At 37.3% G+C, this 17689-nt stretch overlaps 1 protein-coding gene across 4 annotated transcripts in view; it reads right to left on the bottom strand.

The window, feature by feature from the left end:
* Positions 1-17689, bottom strand: part of diaph3 (diaphanous-related formin 3) — a 250472-nt gene that overhangs the window by 142114 nt on the left and 90669 nt on the right. For all 4 annotated transcript variants that reach the window (XM_043251235.1, XM_043251238.1, XM_043251236.1 and 1 more), the window contains 8 exons: positions 15867-15977; positions 14737-14855; positions 14180-14296; positions 10789-10907; positions 10643-10707; positions 9705-9809; positions 5893-6189; positions 4221-4335 (listed from right to left, as the gene is read on the bottom strand). In XM_043251235.1, the coding sequence (XP_043107170.1) occupies positions 4221-4335; positions 5893-6189; positions 9705-9809; positions 10643-10707; positions 10789-10907; positions 14180-14296; positions 14737-14855; positions 15867-15977 (1048 nt within the window). The remainder of the gene's footprint in view (positions 1-4220; positions 4336-5892; positions 6190-9704; positions 9810-10642; positions 10708-10788; positions 10908-14179; positions 14297-14736; positions 14856-15866; positions 15978-17689) is intronic.

Raw genomic sequence — 17689 nt, 5'->3', positions numbered from 1 at the left:
TGAAACTTTAAATAAATACAAAGAATAAATACATCAAGAAAAGATGTCAGATTTATAATGAAAAAGTTCACCGCAATGCTTGTTTGCCTGCTGGTATAACAGCATTTTCAGCTTCATAAATAATAGTGCTGGAGCTTGCATTTATTTATTTATTTATTTTTCACATCAAATGTTTTGTTTCCTTTTTGTGTGCAGGATCAATGCTGTTCTTTTCTATTGTATGACACAGCTGTATGGTATAATGCAATGCTAAAATATAATATTTTACAATCCTGAAAAGTCGTAAATGCTCATGTCCAATAAACAGAAAATAAAACAATAGGAGGTTCAGCCAATAAAAGCCCAGTAATTAAAGATGATCATATTATATACACACATACATACACATAACATATGTAGATCCTTTAAGCAAGTATTAAAAAAGATGATTGGCTGACGTGTGCAATACAGTAACTAAACATTAAACAGCCACAAAATGGTATTTATTGTTTGAATTTTTTAAAGTCTGTTTTCTCTTTGCTGCACAATGTATTTTGTACTGTGCGAGAACACCATGGAGTGTTACAAGGAGTGTGACATAACAACAGTAACTAAGGAGGCCAAGATTTGCAAAGGGTCAATAATTGTGCAACTAATCTGCGAATAATGTGCAATCCATCAAAATATTTTAATCTTTGCAATCAGCTCAAGGTGGCCACGTCAAAGCCGGTATGCAGTGATGCGCAGATCAGCTCTAATGTCACTAAATCTGCTGTGAAAAATTAAGGACTAAGAATCATTATAATGCAACGGTAGGGTCGGGGAATCAGGGAATCTTATTGGTGTGGGTGGGTTTAAGCTAAAAAATAAGGACTGTTTCAAAATGCAAGCCACTGCTGTAATGCCGTACAAACACTTCACACCATGGTGAATACTCCAAAATATTTACCAAAATATATCATGCAAAAATATTAATTGGAAAAAAAATAATAAAAAGATTAAAACACAGAGAAGGACTAGGGGTTGGCCAATGCTTTTCTTCATTCAGAGTCTTACTGCACTCCTCTACTATGTTTCCTTGGACACCCTGTACTCAAACTGCCAATGTCAATGAAGAAGACAAGGAGCTTTCTGACTGATGGATAATTTTAGCAAGCCGTGTGAAACTGCAGACGGTAGTATCAGAGCGGCAGATTGCAGGGCATGTTTTTGTGTGTGGGCTCTATTCCAGCAATCACTCAATGGTCCAACAAAGGCCTGAATCATTGTGATAGAGGGTTGATGAAAGTCAGAGGCAGGGCAAGCTTGCTCTAATAAGCCACTGCTGGTGATTGTTTCCTGCATGTGCCGCTTTGACGGGAAGAATATGAGGAGAAATAACAGGACTTTAACAGATTTTAGACTGTAAAATCAAGAGTCTGTTCAATCAGCACACTCATTTCAGGGATGAACAATGCGAGCACAATAACAGCAGAGAACAACGAACAGCAGTGGTGAAAATAAATATTTTAGCGAGGAGAAGTCTTGATTCTTCTGGTTAATGTTTAATTGGGCTCCAGATGTCAGTGCACTTAAGGGAAATTAAGAGAGCTTGAGAGACGGGATGAAGAGCAGCGAGCAGTACACCGCAGTTTCGGAGGCCATCCTGACATGAGGATTCAAAACGTTAGCTTCTGCTCCTTAAAGAAATGCAATGAATAAATAAAACTGAAACAAAAGCACTTGCTGCAGCTCCCAAAGACACTTGATGAGGAGTGAAAGGAGACAGAAGAGAGGAGTCCATCTGCGAGTGAGATGTGAAAGAACTCTGATGGGCCCCTGGGTGACCAGAGATGCTGAGCGCTTGGTTCGTTGAGAGGAAGTCTGGATTCCGGCTGTCATGAGTTCTGTAATCACGTCTGGGAACATGGCGTTCTCGAGCCTGAAGTAAAGCGAAGTGGAATCTGACAGGTTGTCTTCATTTCTCAAGGATTGGAGAGTGTATGACTGACAGCACCAAATCCTGCTTCAGGTTAAGAGGCAGAGCCGGTATATAACGCCAATCTGAGAACTCTAACCTAGACAAAGCTGTTAGTAAAAGCAAAGCTGGTCAACCTTGAACAAAGACGACACTGGGCATATGTACTGCAACTGACGCATGTGGGCTGCTAACCACTTGGCACTAACTAACCAACTTTGTCATCATTTTGATGCCGAAGAGCCTTTTTATAAGTAGATTTAAAAATAGAAGCATATTTTACATGTATAAAGACTTGCCTATACTGTAAAAAAAAAAAAAAAAAAAACTAGTTAAGGTCACTAATCAATCAATCAGATGTTACATGACAACTTGAATATCTCCAGCTTTTGTTCTTATTCATACAGTTGTCTGGCTGCCACTGGTTAGCTGTTGTCTCAATAATCGGTAATCATATTGTAAAGTCACACTGAATTTAATGTATTTACTATCTGTGTGTAGATTCTCTCTGACACATCGTTCTACTTTGGTTGTCTCGGTTGAAGTAATCTGGAATGACATTACTCAGAATAAAATGAAACATGCTTAGTTCAAAGCCTTCTCTTACAACAAAAAACACTCCAAAGCATCCAGCGAGTTTGCGGCAAACTCATTAAAAAGTTTCTCACTTAAGTTCACAAGAAAGAAGAGTAAATGGGCGTATAAAATAGCCAAGAAGAAAGTGAAAAGGAGGAAATCAAAATGAGGAAGACGAACTTTGTTTACCTGACAGTGTTGAGGATGATGTATGTTTGCATAATTAAAGTCTGATTCACCGGCGTGTAAAATATCTGCCTCACACACACACACATTATAATTTAAATAATCTGACAACCTTGTAAAACACGCTTTCACCATTTGCCCTATTGAAGCTAGACATCTTAAACTGTGTGCATAATTCAAGGTTCGGTCGCATAACATTGTCCCTGTGGGTACTGAGACAGACGGAAGAGAGAGACAGAATGAGATATCTGCATACAGAGCTGAGTAGTGACAGGTAGACAATGCTGATATGAATAATTGAAAAAAAAAAATAAAAATCAAGTAAAACAACATGCCGGAGCTATTCAGAACAAGCTAAATGTGAATAAATCATCAGTAGGGGGAAGAGACAGAGTGAGAGAGTCAGATCTTAATTATCTTGTGGCTGTTAGTGTGTTTAAATGACTAAACCCAAAACCTCATTCTAGGTGCAAAAATTATTTCTGGTGTGTCTAACTCTATTTGGTTTATTTTGTGTCTGTGTGTGGGTAGCAGTACAGAAACCCAACAGTAACAGCAGCAGGTAACGGTCCTGTCAAAGCGTCAGAGGGAATATCAAAAATAAAATTGTTTCCGACAGCAGTTTGCGAGTCAATGTCTAAAGCACACGTAGTTCAGTCAAGGACGGTTACAAGTCTGACTGATGAAGGCAGAAAATTGTGAAAGCTGATTCTTGGGCAAGAACTAAATTTTTCAACATCAAGAATGTTCATTGTAAGTATGAATACTTTCCACACTGCCTCAATGGCCCCAAAAAAAAAGAAAAAAAAAGACAACCTACAAACAAAGCAGTAAGGGTGTAAACGTTACACAAATGTTTAGTACCAAAATTTTTACAGTTTTTAGCAATAAATACCACTTAACATTAAAGTTTTTAAATGTTCTTTTATACTGCGATAATCAATGTAAAAAAAAAAATTTGTTTAACGGTATCTTGTGTTCTCAAGAGAAAAGAACATTCCCAAATCCCAAAAGATTACATGTAGCATCATACCCCTACAAATCACACACAATGACATCGATACTTCCTAAAACAAATATGAATAACTACTAGCATAAAACATTCAAAAACGCAAAAATTAAAAAGGTAAAATTATTCAAATTGAACCATCATTTCGTTATATCTACGGGTTCTTATGATTGGTTACGTCTGAGCTGGACTGTACTATTATGAAACACTGACAAAACAATATGAGCTGAAATGTGCCACATAATGTCTGAATGTCAGACTGAAGTGAAAACGTGTGGAATGTTACTAACAATGCAGTTATTTAGTAAGATATACAAAGCAACAGGTGCTACACACAGCAAGGAGAAAAAAAAAAGAAAAAAAAAAATCAAGGTTATTTCCTTTTATCACTTCATAATGGCTATGAAGCCCAGGTTTGTAAAAAGCTAAAGATTTATTGTTTAAATGCATGATTATGCTAACGCAGTTCAGTATTTACACAGCGACTACACAGAAGCATTAAAATTGACTGACCAGCTCTCTGTGTGCCAAAGGTAATGGCAAGCCTGGTCAGCAGGTCCTCATTCTCGTAACGCTCTTCTTTAGCGACGACCCAAAAACAGCTTTCAGACATCTCCTGGGGTGAGATCTACACAGAAAGAGAAAAAGAAAAAAAATCATGGCTTGACATCATCATGACACATCATGGGAGGTCAGGATGCTGGAGTTGCTAGGCAACGTGAGGCATCTAAACAGTGAGGTGGTTTATGAAAAAGTAAAGAGGATACCTATTCAAATATTCATACTGTGTTCTATCACTGGTCTTTATTTTGTTCTCCTACATATCAGTGTGTGTGACAGCTGAATGCAGTCCTGGAGAGGCTCATTCTCAGTCATCTCAGTGCATGAAAACACAAGGCCGATATCTCCAGTCACACATCGCCCACACTGGCCACACACACACACACACACACACACCTGAAACACCCATGAATCATTGCACTGACGGAACATAAACTGGTGATCAGTGGTGATGAAAAGAATAAGAAAATGAAAGAAAGTAAAGTATCGAAAAAGAAAGAAAGGATGAAAGTAAGGGAAAACGTAGTAAAAAAAGAAATGAAATTAGAATTAAATTGACAAGAAAGGAAATGAGAATAAATGACACAAAAAAGAAAACAAAAGAAGAAAAAAAAGGAGTGATATGGGTGAAATTTAAAAAAAAAATCCTGCAAATTATTTATCAATACATCTGACTCAATGTGATGTTAAGCCAAAGTTAAGACTACAAACAGTGTCTTTTAGTGGTGCAGTTTGAAAAGAAGCCATGGTAACTAACATTGGCAGAGAGTAGAGCATTGTGAGATGATCAGTTTAATGGAGTCTTCTTGTTGAGATAAAGACTGAAAGGGTAATCAATGCGGCCGGCTGAGCTAATGAACAGACCTTACACTCCTGCCAAATACCTGAGCCAATAACAGCTCTTCAAATCTGCTCCATGAGGACATGTTCAAAGAAATCAAACAATCAGGAATGGACTGAACATGAGCCTGAAGAGTAGCCTCTCAGTGGAAGCGATTAACCCATGTTTCCGACCGTGTGTGTGATTAAGCGAACACGCGCTGCTACGTTCAGCCCCTCTGATGGGCAAGGGGTGGCATGTTTCCCATGATGCACCAGCTGTCTCGTCTTTGGCTTTGTGAGCTGCAAAGCTCTAGTTAATGAGTGATAAAAGTCTTGGGTCAGGAGCCATGAATATTGTATGGTGTCAGTTTCTCAAGCAGCTGTTTGAAAGAGCTTTTTTGTGTCCTCCTAATGGCTAATTACAAACAGGTTTTGGATGAAATGAAGCATATGGCGGTTTCTTTAAAAACATCTGTATGACAGTGGCAAAAAGGACAGAGATTAAATATTAATCGTAATGTTATAAACTAACACAACTCAGAAGACATGTACTGCAACATCTGCCTAGAAACGAGAGCGGGCAGTCACACAGTAAAGTGTAATCCTTCACAACAGAGCAACATTTCCTGTAATGACGCTTGGCAGGAAACAGAAGAAGTTTTCTTTGGTTACTTTGCAAACATCTGTCCTTTCATGCTGCTGTTGCCACCACATTTATGTGCCAAAGAAGGATTCTGTCCCACAGCGGATTGAGTGAAGTTAAAGACTAACGAAAAGTAGTTTATTGTACAAAAAATGTTACCTTGGACCAGTTGAGGCGCTTCATGGAAGCTTCTGGCTTGAATTCCTTCTTTGGTTTTAGGCCAAAAGGCAGCGTGTGTTGGATTGAAGAGGATGTCAGTCCGCCTAGTCCCAAAAGAGGAGGAGGTGGTGGTGGCATCCCGGGCATGGAGGCACAGCCCGGTGGAGGAGGCGGAGGTGGAGGGGGTGGCGGACATGGAACTCCAGGAACAGGTGGAGGAGGAGGTGGGGCAGGAGGACATACGGAAGAGGCCGGGACAGACTGCACTGAAGGTAAAATCACAGGAACGGCTCCGAACTATGAAAACAAGACAAAAAGGGACAAACAGGCGATATACCCTTCATATTAGTCCAGTTCCATTTTCTAAAACAACTTTAAAATATACACTACTGTTCAAAAGCCTGAGATCAGTATGATTTGCGTTCCTGTATTTGAAAGATGTTTCTTAACTAACGTAATTCTTAACTAGGCTGCATTTATTTAATTAAAAATACAATAAAATATTTATTAATAATAATAAAATCTAAAATTCCTTTGATGACTAAATTAAATTTGGTATTTAATTACATTTGTTTTACTTCATTTATTAATATAAATCAATGCTTTTTCATATGCTAATACACATTAAAGTTGATAATTACCAAATTAGCACATCAATTAACAATGTAAAATGTATATCTATACATAAACTTAGAATGATAAGTCTTTTTTATTGTTAATTTATGAAGTAAAATTCATGTTAATTAATCCAAACTTAACCACAAAGAGCAAAGAAAATAAACACACTGTAACATAAGGGGATAAAAAAAAGATTGAAAGAAGAAAATGAAAGAAAAGCAATAAAGATGAAAATGGTTAAGAATGACAACGAAAGAAAATTAAATTTGTATTTGGAAGTAGATTTATGCTCATTTTTAGCTCCTGTGCTACAATTTTGACCAAAAATGTGCTGGCTGTAGCAGCTGTATACTTTCTGGGTGATGGGGTGGTTAAGGTTCAGGGTAAGTAAATAGAAAGTTTCCAGGTCTGATCTCGGTAAGAATCCATCAACAATTGCATCACTGAGCAATGTCCTTAAACTCCATGTAACTCTAGAGGAATCATCCTTACACTAAGCTCTTTCTTAGTATTCGTATGGCAATACCAGATGAAAATGGAGGAAGTAAATAAAACTAAAAGATCCTATGAGGTATATGAGGATATATTTCAGTACAACAGAGATATACAATACCTGTCCTTCCAGATTTACTCAGGCAGAAAAGTAAATATAAAAGATTAATCAGATCATAACCCTTTCCCTCCTCAAAACACCTCCACCTCAAACCTCCATCAAAGATTCAGAGAAAACAAGTAAGGAACATTACTCTAGTGTATTCACACCATTCATCCTGAATGGCAAACAGCTACAAGAGTTGGGGTGGGGGATTATTGAACAAGTAGGTGTGCTCTAATTCAAACTGCGCACATGCCGGCCTCTAGATAATTCACAGGCTAAGAGTCAGCATGACTGACGCTCCTGCATGTGTGGAGAATTGACTGGGTGATTACGTTTTGCGTTGCTGCAAACGATCGCACCCCAAAGAGATGGATCAGCTTAACTGCCTGCACTCCAAACTTTCACTTCGCTCATTGGCCACCATTATTTAAGAATTGATCTGCTCTATCGACGATAGCCCAGTGAGCCAAAAAGCAATTGATCAAACAAACTGTTCAGTTGATGCCCTGTTTGTCATGTCAGTGTGAGGGGTTCAGATCTGTTTAAAAAAAAAAAAAAAAAGTCTCAAATCCAAGGACAGAGTGGAGGAGAGGGGTACAGACACTGATTATGCAAATCATTCATGATCCAGTATCACCCACAGATGAAGTGGGTATAAATGTTTTTATGAATCTTTGCAAATTGCACATCATAAAAAAAATCCTACCATCTGATCATTTTAACTGTCGGAGAAAACTGGCTAATATGAAGCTTTTTTTGAGCTACTTTCATCTTCAGGGTTTAAAATCTACATTGCGTTGACGTCACAACTAGGTGACGAGTCCATTACATTATTCATTATTTGTGTTCTTATCCAAAGAGATAACGCTTCTTTAATTATTTACAACAGCCATGTGTTGATTTGCTATGACAGATGTTTCAGACTGTGATCACGTACATTGAACTAAGACAAATGTTCATGGATCGAAGGAGAGTGTTTGTTTTTGCTTTGTAATAAGAGTTTGACAACAGCACAAACATGACACTTTCACTTAGTGAGTGAATTTTTACAGCTGAACTCGTCAAATAGCTTACAAAAAAGGTGCAACAGCGTGCTTATATATGTGTGTGTGTGTGTGTGTGTGTGTGTGTGTGTGTGTGTGTGTGTGTGTGTGTTTTCAATGCAGATTACGTTTATTTGTGGTTTTAACTCAATTAGAATGAAATTAAACTTTCTGAACCCGAGGCTGTATGTGTTTTATGTCTCCCTCTGTTTCAAAGAGCACCATACTCACTTTTTTAGCATTTTTTTTTTAACTGTGGTGAAAACTAACCAGTGCTGAAACAGGGGGTTTCATTTCTTTAAAAGAACATGCACAAAAAGGGGTTGCTATAAAACAAAGCTGATTTGTAATATAGGTAAAAAAGGTGTTGTTTTGTGCTATCATTGAGAAATTCTAACCAAAGTATGTTATAGACTTTTCATTAAGACCCTAAAGAATCATATGAACTTGAGCATTCGGTGACCCCTTTTAAATTATGCACAAGAAACTAAATAGTCAGAATCGTTCATAAAAACCAAATAGCCAATACTAAAAGGATCCCAATACATTATGCATCTTTGCTTTGCATTATACGACAAAAAAATCACCACGTAAAATTATTTTTATTGTATACAACAAAATTATAAAATTAAACATTTTTAAAGAAAACTAAAGGACCACTGTATATCACAGAATACCAAAAAAAAAAAAAAAAAAAAAACTTCAAAAGGTTTTATTCGAAAAAGACTTTGACTCTGATTTATTGATTAAATATGGAGTAGCTAAGATCAGGGCTTTAGAAGAGTATGCTTCTCTTATAGCAGCTGTTCAGGGTGAAGTAGAGAAAATATTAGGGCAGACTGTGCCAATCTCTATTACAGAGAAGTGCAAAAGCTGTAAACAAGTTAGATGCCGGCTCCAAAAAATAAAAAACAAAATGTGTGTGCTGTAGGGCTGAGCAAGTGTGAGAAGCATGGTGAGCGTACTTGGCACAAAAGAAATCTTTTTAAAGATATAATAATGTGGATGTGGGGTAATTGTGATAGTATAGTGGAAGAAGTGTGTATTAGGGTCTGGGAAAACAAAAACACACAGCTACAGGACAGCCTGGCCAGGGAGAACAGATGTGCCCGCATTGCTTGTGTGGATCTAAACAAACTGCTGACCAAGGGCACAAGATTTAGATTTGAAACCCAGTTTTCTGTATAATTGCCTGGTTGGCCTGATCAACTACTGAATCAGTTTCACAGTGTCTCTATGCAAATGTTTTTCATTATTTTGCACAATGTTTCTGAACAGATGATACAAATCCAATTAAAACTGATACATCACCAGCTTAATCATTGTGGTGTTATGATCTCCAGTTCTTAACACTTTATGTCAAATAACTAAACTAAGACAAACTCAAACACAGAAACAAAGCAACTGCAGAAAGAAAAAGATCTGAACAAACAAACCAGAGGAGACAGAACTAAAACAACAGTGAGAAAAGAAAAAGAAGGGAATCCCAGCAGCAAAGCCATCAAAAACAGTGACACAAGTGTCCAAAACAAAGAGAGAGAATGCATAGATACCTGGTTTCTATAAGCCTGAAGTTCAGCTTCCAGCTCATTGATTTTCTCCTCTCTTTTCAACAGCTGGGCTTGAGATTCCTGTCTGCCCAGAAACTCCTCATCAAACTGGAAAACAAAAACCATACCAACGGAGATGATAAAAAAATAAAATAAGTTAAATACAAACAAAAACATAACCATTCCTGCACTGATGTTTGAATGCTGCTTAAAATGTATTTTTCTTATGTACACAGGCTGAGCACTAATTATTGAAATAAAAGATAAGTCAGTATGAAACAAATAAAAAAAAAAAAAAAAAGAAATTCAATTGAAGGACAATGAAAACAGTTAAATAAGAACATTTGCATTAAATAAGCAGGATACAATTTCTAAAAGACATCTCATTGACATAAACCTTTTATCGCACAAAACTTGTCTTCACAAAAAAAACCCACTTTTCTTAATGTCAGAAACTGCAAAAAAAAACAACAAAAACAAAAAAATATGATGTGCATTATAATGCACTTTAGTATGACTAGTCAACCATCCCAATCAAACAAGATCTGATTATTTCAGGTTCACTCCTTAGATGCCATAAAAAGCATTTTTTTTGGCTAGTTTTGAGTTAACTAGTTATCTAGAGAGGATGTAGTTAAAGAGCTGTGGTTTGACATGTATAGATCTGTTGCCCTCAACCACGCACATTTCGGACCACAATTATAAAGGAACGCTCCCAACAATCAATACAGGGGCCTTTTTAATCTTAGAATACTGTTAATTACAAATGGCTGTTTGAACGATTTCAAGTAATCTCCCCTTAATTAAAGAAAGCTAAATGGTGCAGTCGTGAATGGTCTTCAAAGGCCGCATACTTCATTAGAGGAGCCAGAGTGAGAAGAAAGAAACCGAAAACAAGGGAGGGGTGGAAGATAAAGGGAAGGGAAAGAAAGGGCACTTGCCTTTTGAGCTAACTCTGAGGCCCTCTGTTCAAACTCCTCGGCCCTGGCTTTATCTACACACACCTCTGCAGAGAAAGCATGAAGAGATGGACCGTTTCAGTTTGAAGTCAACAAACTATCCAGCTCAAATAGAAAAGCATACATACCTAACAGGTGGCTGAAGTCCACATCCAGACGCTTGCGGTAGGCAAAGTCAGGATCTGTGCCGCTACGATGGAGGACGATTTGAGAGACACACTCCTCTATGATCTTAAAATACTGAGGCCTGGAGGACAGAGAACAAGTGAAAATACGAGAGAATGAGAAGGGAAGAAAAAAAATCAATGCATTGTATTATCTTTTTGGGAATACAGTACCACTGACTCGGGCACAAAATGAGAGAAATTGTTAAATTAACTCTAAATCCTCTGACAGTAGCGATACTGGCTTATACAAGCTATTAACTGGTGCAATGAAAATGACTGAGTCCTTTAAATCTACGATGCTGCTCGACACTCGCATAAAAACAGAAAGAGAGATATAAAAATGGAGAGGGATATGGAGAGAGACATAACAAAAGCGAGAAGGTATGACATACTGTATGAGATACTGTAGAGTGAACTAAAGTATTATTTAAACTGCAGCCAGGCTATAGGAGTTTGGCTTTCCTATGCCTGTTAAATATATAGTTATATATTTGAATGCAGGCTTCAACATTAAACCTTGATATGTGCTTGTCCAGTGGAATAATAAATCAGTCATTCACTTGTCCGAGTAAAATGTTACTCCTGCGATTTATTTATTTATTCATTTTGTTTGCCGTAAATACAATTCTAAAGCAAGTCTCATCACTTCTCTATGAGGTCTTACTTTAAATCAGCATATGTGTGATATTTAATTTCTAGGACACTTTTGAACTTTATGAAGGGCGATATGATTTCCTAGCCTTACTAAATGTATGTGTCATCATCAACATCAAATTCTTAGATTTCATCAGTACTTGTAAAAATGCACTGACACTTTTAAATATGAAACCAAACCACCAGTAGGTAGCAGCAAGTCACTGTTTTAATGAATGAGTCACTGATTCAATCAATTCGTTCAAATGGCTATTTCATTCAATAAATAAAGCAACTGTCTTTATGAAGGGTTCACTGAATCAATGGCTCACCTTATTCGTTCAAAATTCAGTAAAGAAGCACTGCTGTGTGTTGTTCAGAAATGCGTGACTGTTCTTTTGTGGTTTTGCTTAGAACTATTTTTGTTAACAAAAACGGTCAGTGATGCAAGTCAGTTAAAATTAACTACTTGTTCATTAAACCACTGTTGTATAAAATCAGTGTCAACTGGTGTTTGGTCGAGGATGCTGCCTACCATAATCATATGTTATAGAATATTTATCTCTTTAGTCCTACTGCAGTACGTTCATTTTTGTTTCTTTGAGTGTCAGCACACTATTTTTGTCCCAAACGAGCAGACAAGGGTTAATGGTGAGCCCTGGAATGAATAAAAAAAAAAAATAAATACAATTTGCCTAACGGCAACTGTTTGAGGCACAATGTAGAATTTAAAACGCTTTAAATGAGCAACGTTAGGAGAGCTTCGTAGAGGAAAGCAGAAACAAATAGGATCAATCAGGTTGAGGTGATGCTCTTTAAATCTAGGTGATCTTTTTGACCTTTTTTAGGCATAATTTCTACATGGTACTGTGAAGTTGACTTTCAAAATACATCATAATAATGTATAACAATCAATTATAATAAATTGTAATTAACATCAGTCTCAGTATTCTAGTGCTATTAATCATGTTCATTAATTGATACACTTCACTATGGCACAAATAAAGTGGCCGAATCAACCGCATAGTGAAATATCCAACAAGTTTTACATAGATTAGGATTATAAAATTCAAGTTAACATATTTTCAATTTTACAGCAAGTCAGCATTTATTTACATAAATCTACATTCCCTTTATGGAATAACTGACCATAAAAAGAAAAAAAAAATGAAAAAAAAAAAGTACACAGTAAGTGTACACATTAATTTTCATAACGGCTTCAGAAAAAGCTAAACGATCCCTCCTTGACATGAATAGCACACCAATTGGCATGTAAATGTGTTTATTAACGAGGCAGGTATACATTGCCTGTCTGCAGTGGTTTTTAAAAACTGAATAATATATCCTGTATTCTACATATTAGGAGCTTGCCTTTTGATCAAGACCAGGTTTAACACACCCCCAGCTGTGAGCTCAAAGACATGAAAACTCTCTTTGAGCAGACACCACAGATGAAATGAGAGAGAGAGAGAGAGAGAGAGAGAGAGAGAGAGAGAGAGAGAGAGAGAGAGAGAGAGAGAGAGAGAGAGAGAGAGAGAGAGAGAGAGAGAGAGAGAGAGAGAGAGAGAGAGAGAGAGAGAGAGAGCGAGAGAGAGCGAGAGAGAGAGGGGAAGAGTATAGAGAAGGGGAAGAGTAACGTGGGCATGTGTGATGAGGGGAAGATGAAAGCAGGTTCATTCTCTTTGTCGGACACTGTCATTGGATGGTTCATGGCGAAGGGACCAGCAGGGCGTGTGGATTGCGCGTGCAGAATGAATAGCGTTCATGGACACAGTTTAGAAAGAAACGTTCATGAGGTGAGAAGAGCTTACTGGGCACGTTTATTAATAAAAACTGACCAATTTAACAGCAGGAGACACGACAAAATTATGCTTATTTGGTCAGGTTAGAAACGCTTTGTGATACTTATATTTTCAAGATTATCTGCAGGATAGAAGATAAAAAAATTTTCCCAGGTCTACCCTCCAGATATGTATATAATAATCTACAATTTGAATCAAAAAAATACAGAAGAGGAAAAATTTTCGGTAGAGGAAACAATAAATAAAGCAAATGACCAATCAGTAGAGTAAAAGACATACAAAATGTAGAGTGAACGATATAAAGATATAGATAGATATCTCTCCAAGCAAAAAGGGTGCTTCATTTCTCCTGTACCGGCGCTCGGCAGATGGTCTCTATCTTTACACCTCTATTTTCCTTTGCACTTCTCTCTTCTGTCAAAGCTGTTATTCTTAACACAATACAGCTCACCGGCTAAAGAGCTTGAAAAGCTGTTCTCCAACACACAACATACTGAGTCATTAGCGAGACCTTAACACCAGGAGATGTATGCCGTTGCATCACTGCCACTAATTAGTCAGAAATTAATAAAAACCTCAGACTAGATTTGAAAGGGAGGAGAGGCGGCATTTTCATAAAAATTCATGAATACACCATGAACATGGTGTGACTTGCAAGGGCCTGAGTAGGTTTTGAAAGACTTGTTCTTTTTCCTTAGGCTTATGAAAGGATTTTGTGCATAGAAATACCATTCAAAAGTACAAAAACACTTTTCTTTAAATGTTATTTAGAAATGCATGAACTAGCATGAGAAAGAAACATGGGAATGACGCGGAGTAAACAAGTAAAATGTTCAACCGTAAAAGTGAAAACCACGAAACCCTCTGTCTGGCAACTATTACATGGCAACATTAAAACAAAATTAAATAACCCTCACCTTGAGAAATAGTCATTCCTGACCAGCAGCAGGTGCTGTAGTATGGAAAGAAAATGGCTCTCAGCGCTTGTGTCCTTCACAGAGCAGTATAACACATTAAAGACATCTCCAATATCAGTACGCACATCGTTAAGGAACAATCAAGCAAGCACTGCAGCTGCCAAAATAAAAGCAACAAATGGAAACATACAAAAGAAAAGAGCACACGCTCTCTTAATACATGCAGTGAAAACTCAGACAGAGCAAAGAACTACTGACTAGCCTTGTCACAGCATGAGCCTTGTAAAACACTGCTAATGAAAGCAAACGATTCAGGATGATTTATGGCTATGATTAAATCTAAGAAAACAACATCAATGTAGTCGGTACATGCTTTCTGATTATATTAACGCATTCTGCATATGACCAACATATTGCTGGTGGTCCTCAAAGGATCAAAGAATGAGTGGGAGAAAGAAAGAGAAGACGACACAGGGGAGGGAGAGTTTTCTGAGGAGCGTTTAAGTGTGGACAGAATATCAAATGAAACTGCATGCATCTCAGCATCAGAAGGATATTCTAGTTCACTTCTGATGTCCTCCAGGCGATGGGAGAACTCAATCATGTCCTCCTCCTTGTGCTCCTCAAAGACCTTCAGCTGGATATCCAGAGCATCGTTTTTTACAGCATTCAAGGTCTACACAGCGTCAAGGGCAAGGGGAAACAAAAAGAAGAAAAGAACAAATTAAATGGACCATGCTACAGAAAACAAGATATTCTTTGATGTACGTACACATATAACTCAAAGATCCCTGTTAGTGCACCCAAACTATTTCTGGACACTAAAGGCAAGACGCGACTGACTTCATAATTGATCATTTTAGCTGGAAATAGGAATTCTTAATCAATAAACTGCAAATATTGTACTTTTCTTATGTATAAGCTGCAAGGGAAAAAAATTCTGATGTTAGAAATAATACACATTAACATCTCCACAAACATCTAGTCATTATTCAGAAAAATGGTGGGAGTTTTGTTGCTCGTTCCACATGTGAAAAGGTTAGCCAATCAGACGGAGGTTAACTACATGTAGAAATCATATGGATGTAGTAGTGAAAACAGCAGGTGTAATTCTGAGAAGCTGATAAAAAAAAATTGAGGGAAAAATTATATAGAACTGCTTTTGTTGCAGGAAAGCATGACTAACATTTCAAGTGGACTTTGAAGGGGAAATAAGAGAAATATGTGGAATATTGGGCACTTTGAGAGAGAAAAGAAACAGTGACAAAACACTATTTTCAAAAATGTGTATTTAGAAAGAGAAAATAATAATTTCACTTTCATTCCATCTCTTTGTATTCCCAAGTCCTGTTTCTGAGGCAGCTTCTGTTTTGAATAATAAATAAGACATGCGTGAGGCATTAATCTCTCTCACTTCCACACTCTCTGGCTTTCATTTCACACACTTCTCCTGTTTTGTTCAGGCAGTTTTCAGTCGTTTGTTGATAGAACATAACCACATTCAGAATGCCAAGAGGAGACAGACCGAGAGAAAGAGACCAATCCAATCCTGGCTTTAGGTATTGATTCAGCAGAGCGACCTCTCCTTCAGGCCTCATAAATTATTCGCAGACCCATTTTACAATATTTCACTCAAGTGGACAACTCATTTAAATATTAATATACAGGCAGTGGTCGAGCCGCTTACCGGCAGGATCTCTCGTAGGCCGCAGCGCATAAATTCATTTCGGATGTGCAGCCTGAAGTCCAACTCATCAGGAGACGTTACGAGGGCATTGATGAGCTGCATGCAAGCCACCTAAAGGAAAAAGATAACATTCAGCAAGAGTGTGTGTGTATACATATGCAGGTCTAAGGGTATGCATTTGAATTAGGTGCTGAAATATTGAATGAAATATTTGCATTAGGATTTACTGAACTGAATTGTCGAAGTAGCGTTTAAGGGAAAAAGGCGATTTAAAAACAATAAATAATGTAAAAGTAATGTAACCAATTTTACATGTAAAATATGCAAGGTGTCTTATCCACAAACAGGCTACCAATAGCAATATTAAGCAACAGAACTGTTTTTAGCATTGATATAATTGGAAAAAAAAATGTTTCATGAGCAATAATTCAGAATATTAGGATGATTTATGAAGCATCATTGAAGACTGGAGTAACGGCTGTTGAAAATTCAGCTTTGCCATGACAGGAATGATCGGCAACTGATGTCAGTAATCTTTAATTTGCCTTGACAATTTTAATTTGTTATTAGTTAATAAAGCTTGTTTTCAAGGGAATAATGGAATTGTTGAAGAGCATCGCTGTGGTTTATGACTCTCACTGAGCTCTCAGCCAACATTAAGGATTCCATCACCTTAGTCAAAAACTACTACTCATCTCCTCAAGCAACACAGATCATCAATTATTGATCAGCCTTCACCACGACACTTTAAATCACACGTGTGAGAGAGAGTGCTTAGTTAAAAAGCACTGGTGCATTCAGGGAACTGAGCCGTATTGAACAGACAGTACCTCCTGTTCACATCATGTCTGATGATGCAATAATTGATTATTACATAACAAAACACACCATTTATTTATAGTGGTGAGGCTGTAATAGCACATGAATATGTCAGAAATATTTATACAGTAACAGTAGAGGTTTTTGAATAATTAAAAGCTCAAAACAGGTGATGATTCCAATTAATAAAAATAAGTCGTTGAAGATAGGCTGTATATTTATAATATTTTTCACACAGCAAAAAATCAAGAAAGAAAATGGGCGGAATAAGTCTTTCACAGGCAAAACCCTTTGATTTAAGAGACGATGACATTATATTATTCATATTTGTGTGGCTCAGCGGTCGAACTGCGGGAGGAATCTCAGCAAGTTCAGCCTGTAAGAGACACTTGCTGACAGCTTTCATGAGAGAAAAGAAAAACATATCTGCCATTAATAACTCTAACATCTTCTTAATCTGCCACTTCACATGCCTGGCGAGAGACAGGAGTGGCGAGAGGAAAGGATGAGAAGAGAAAGAGAAAATTTATTCCTGTGAGAATCACTCACTCTCAGAGTAATACAGAGCTAAATGAAATATCCACTAGACATAGACATGAAAACACAAATTATGTAGTGATAAAAACATGCTGAATCATTTACTAACTCCCATGGATGAGCACACAGACACATGCAAAACGAAAATACTTGGTATCCTCAAGCCCTCTTGAAAAATTCCTTAAAAATAACCCTCTCCAGTGCAGTCTACGGTCGACCCTGAGTACTCCCTGCCTCTCACTCCTACATAAACAAACTGAACTTTATACAGTCTGGGTGTGTGCTCTAACAGCATCTATTTGAAGATACATCCCCTAAATATCTCCAGCAAGAACAGAAAATTGGAGAGAGAAAAAGAAACCCTAAAGAAAACCGAGAAACTGTTCCCAGTTATAACAGCCTTTGATAAATGATTCATACGGTTAAAAGAGATCACAGCTGACTATTAGCAAACAGGAACAATAACC

The sequence above is a fragment of the Puntigrus tetrazona genome, chromosome 11, assembly GCF_018831695.1.
Source record: "Puntigrus tetrazona isolate hp1 chromosome 11, ASM1883169v1, whole genome shotgun sequence".
Classification (NCBI taxonomy): Eukaryota; Metazoa; Chordata; class Actinopteri; order Cypriniformes; family Cyprinidae; genus Puntigrus; species Puntigrus tetrazona.
Note: the sequence above shows the minus strand (reverse complement) of the source record. Positions and strands in the feature narration are given on the sequence as shown.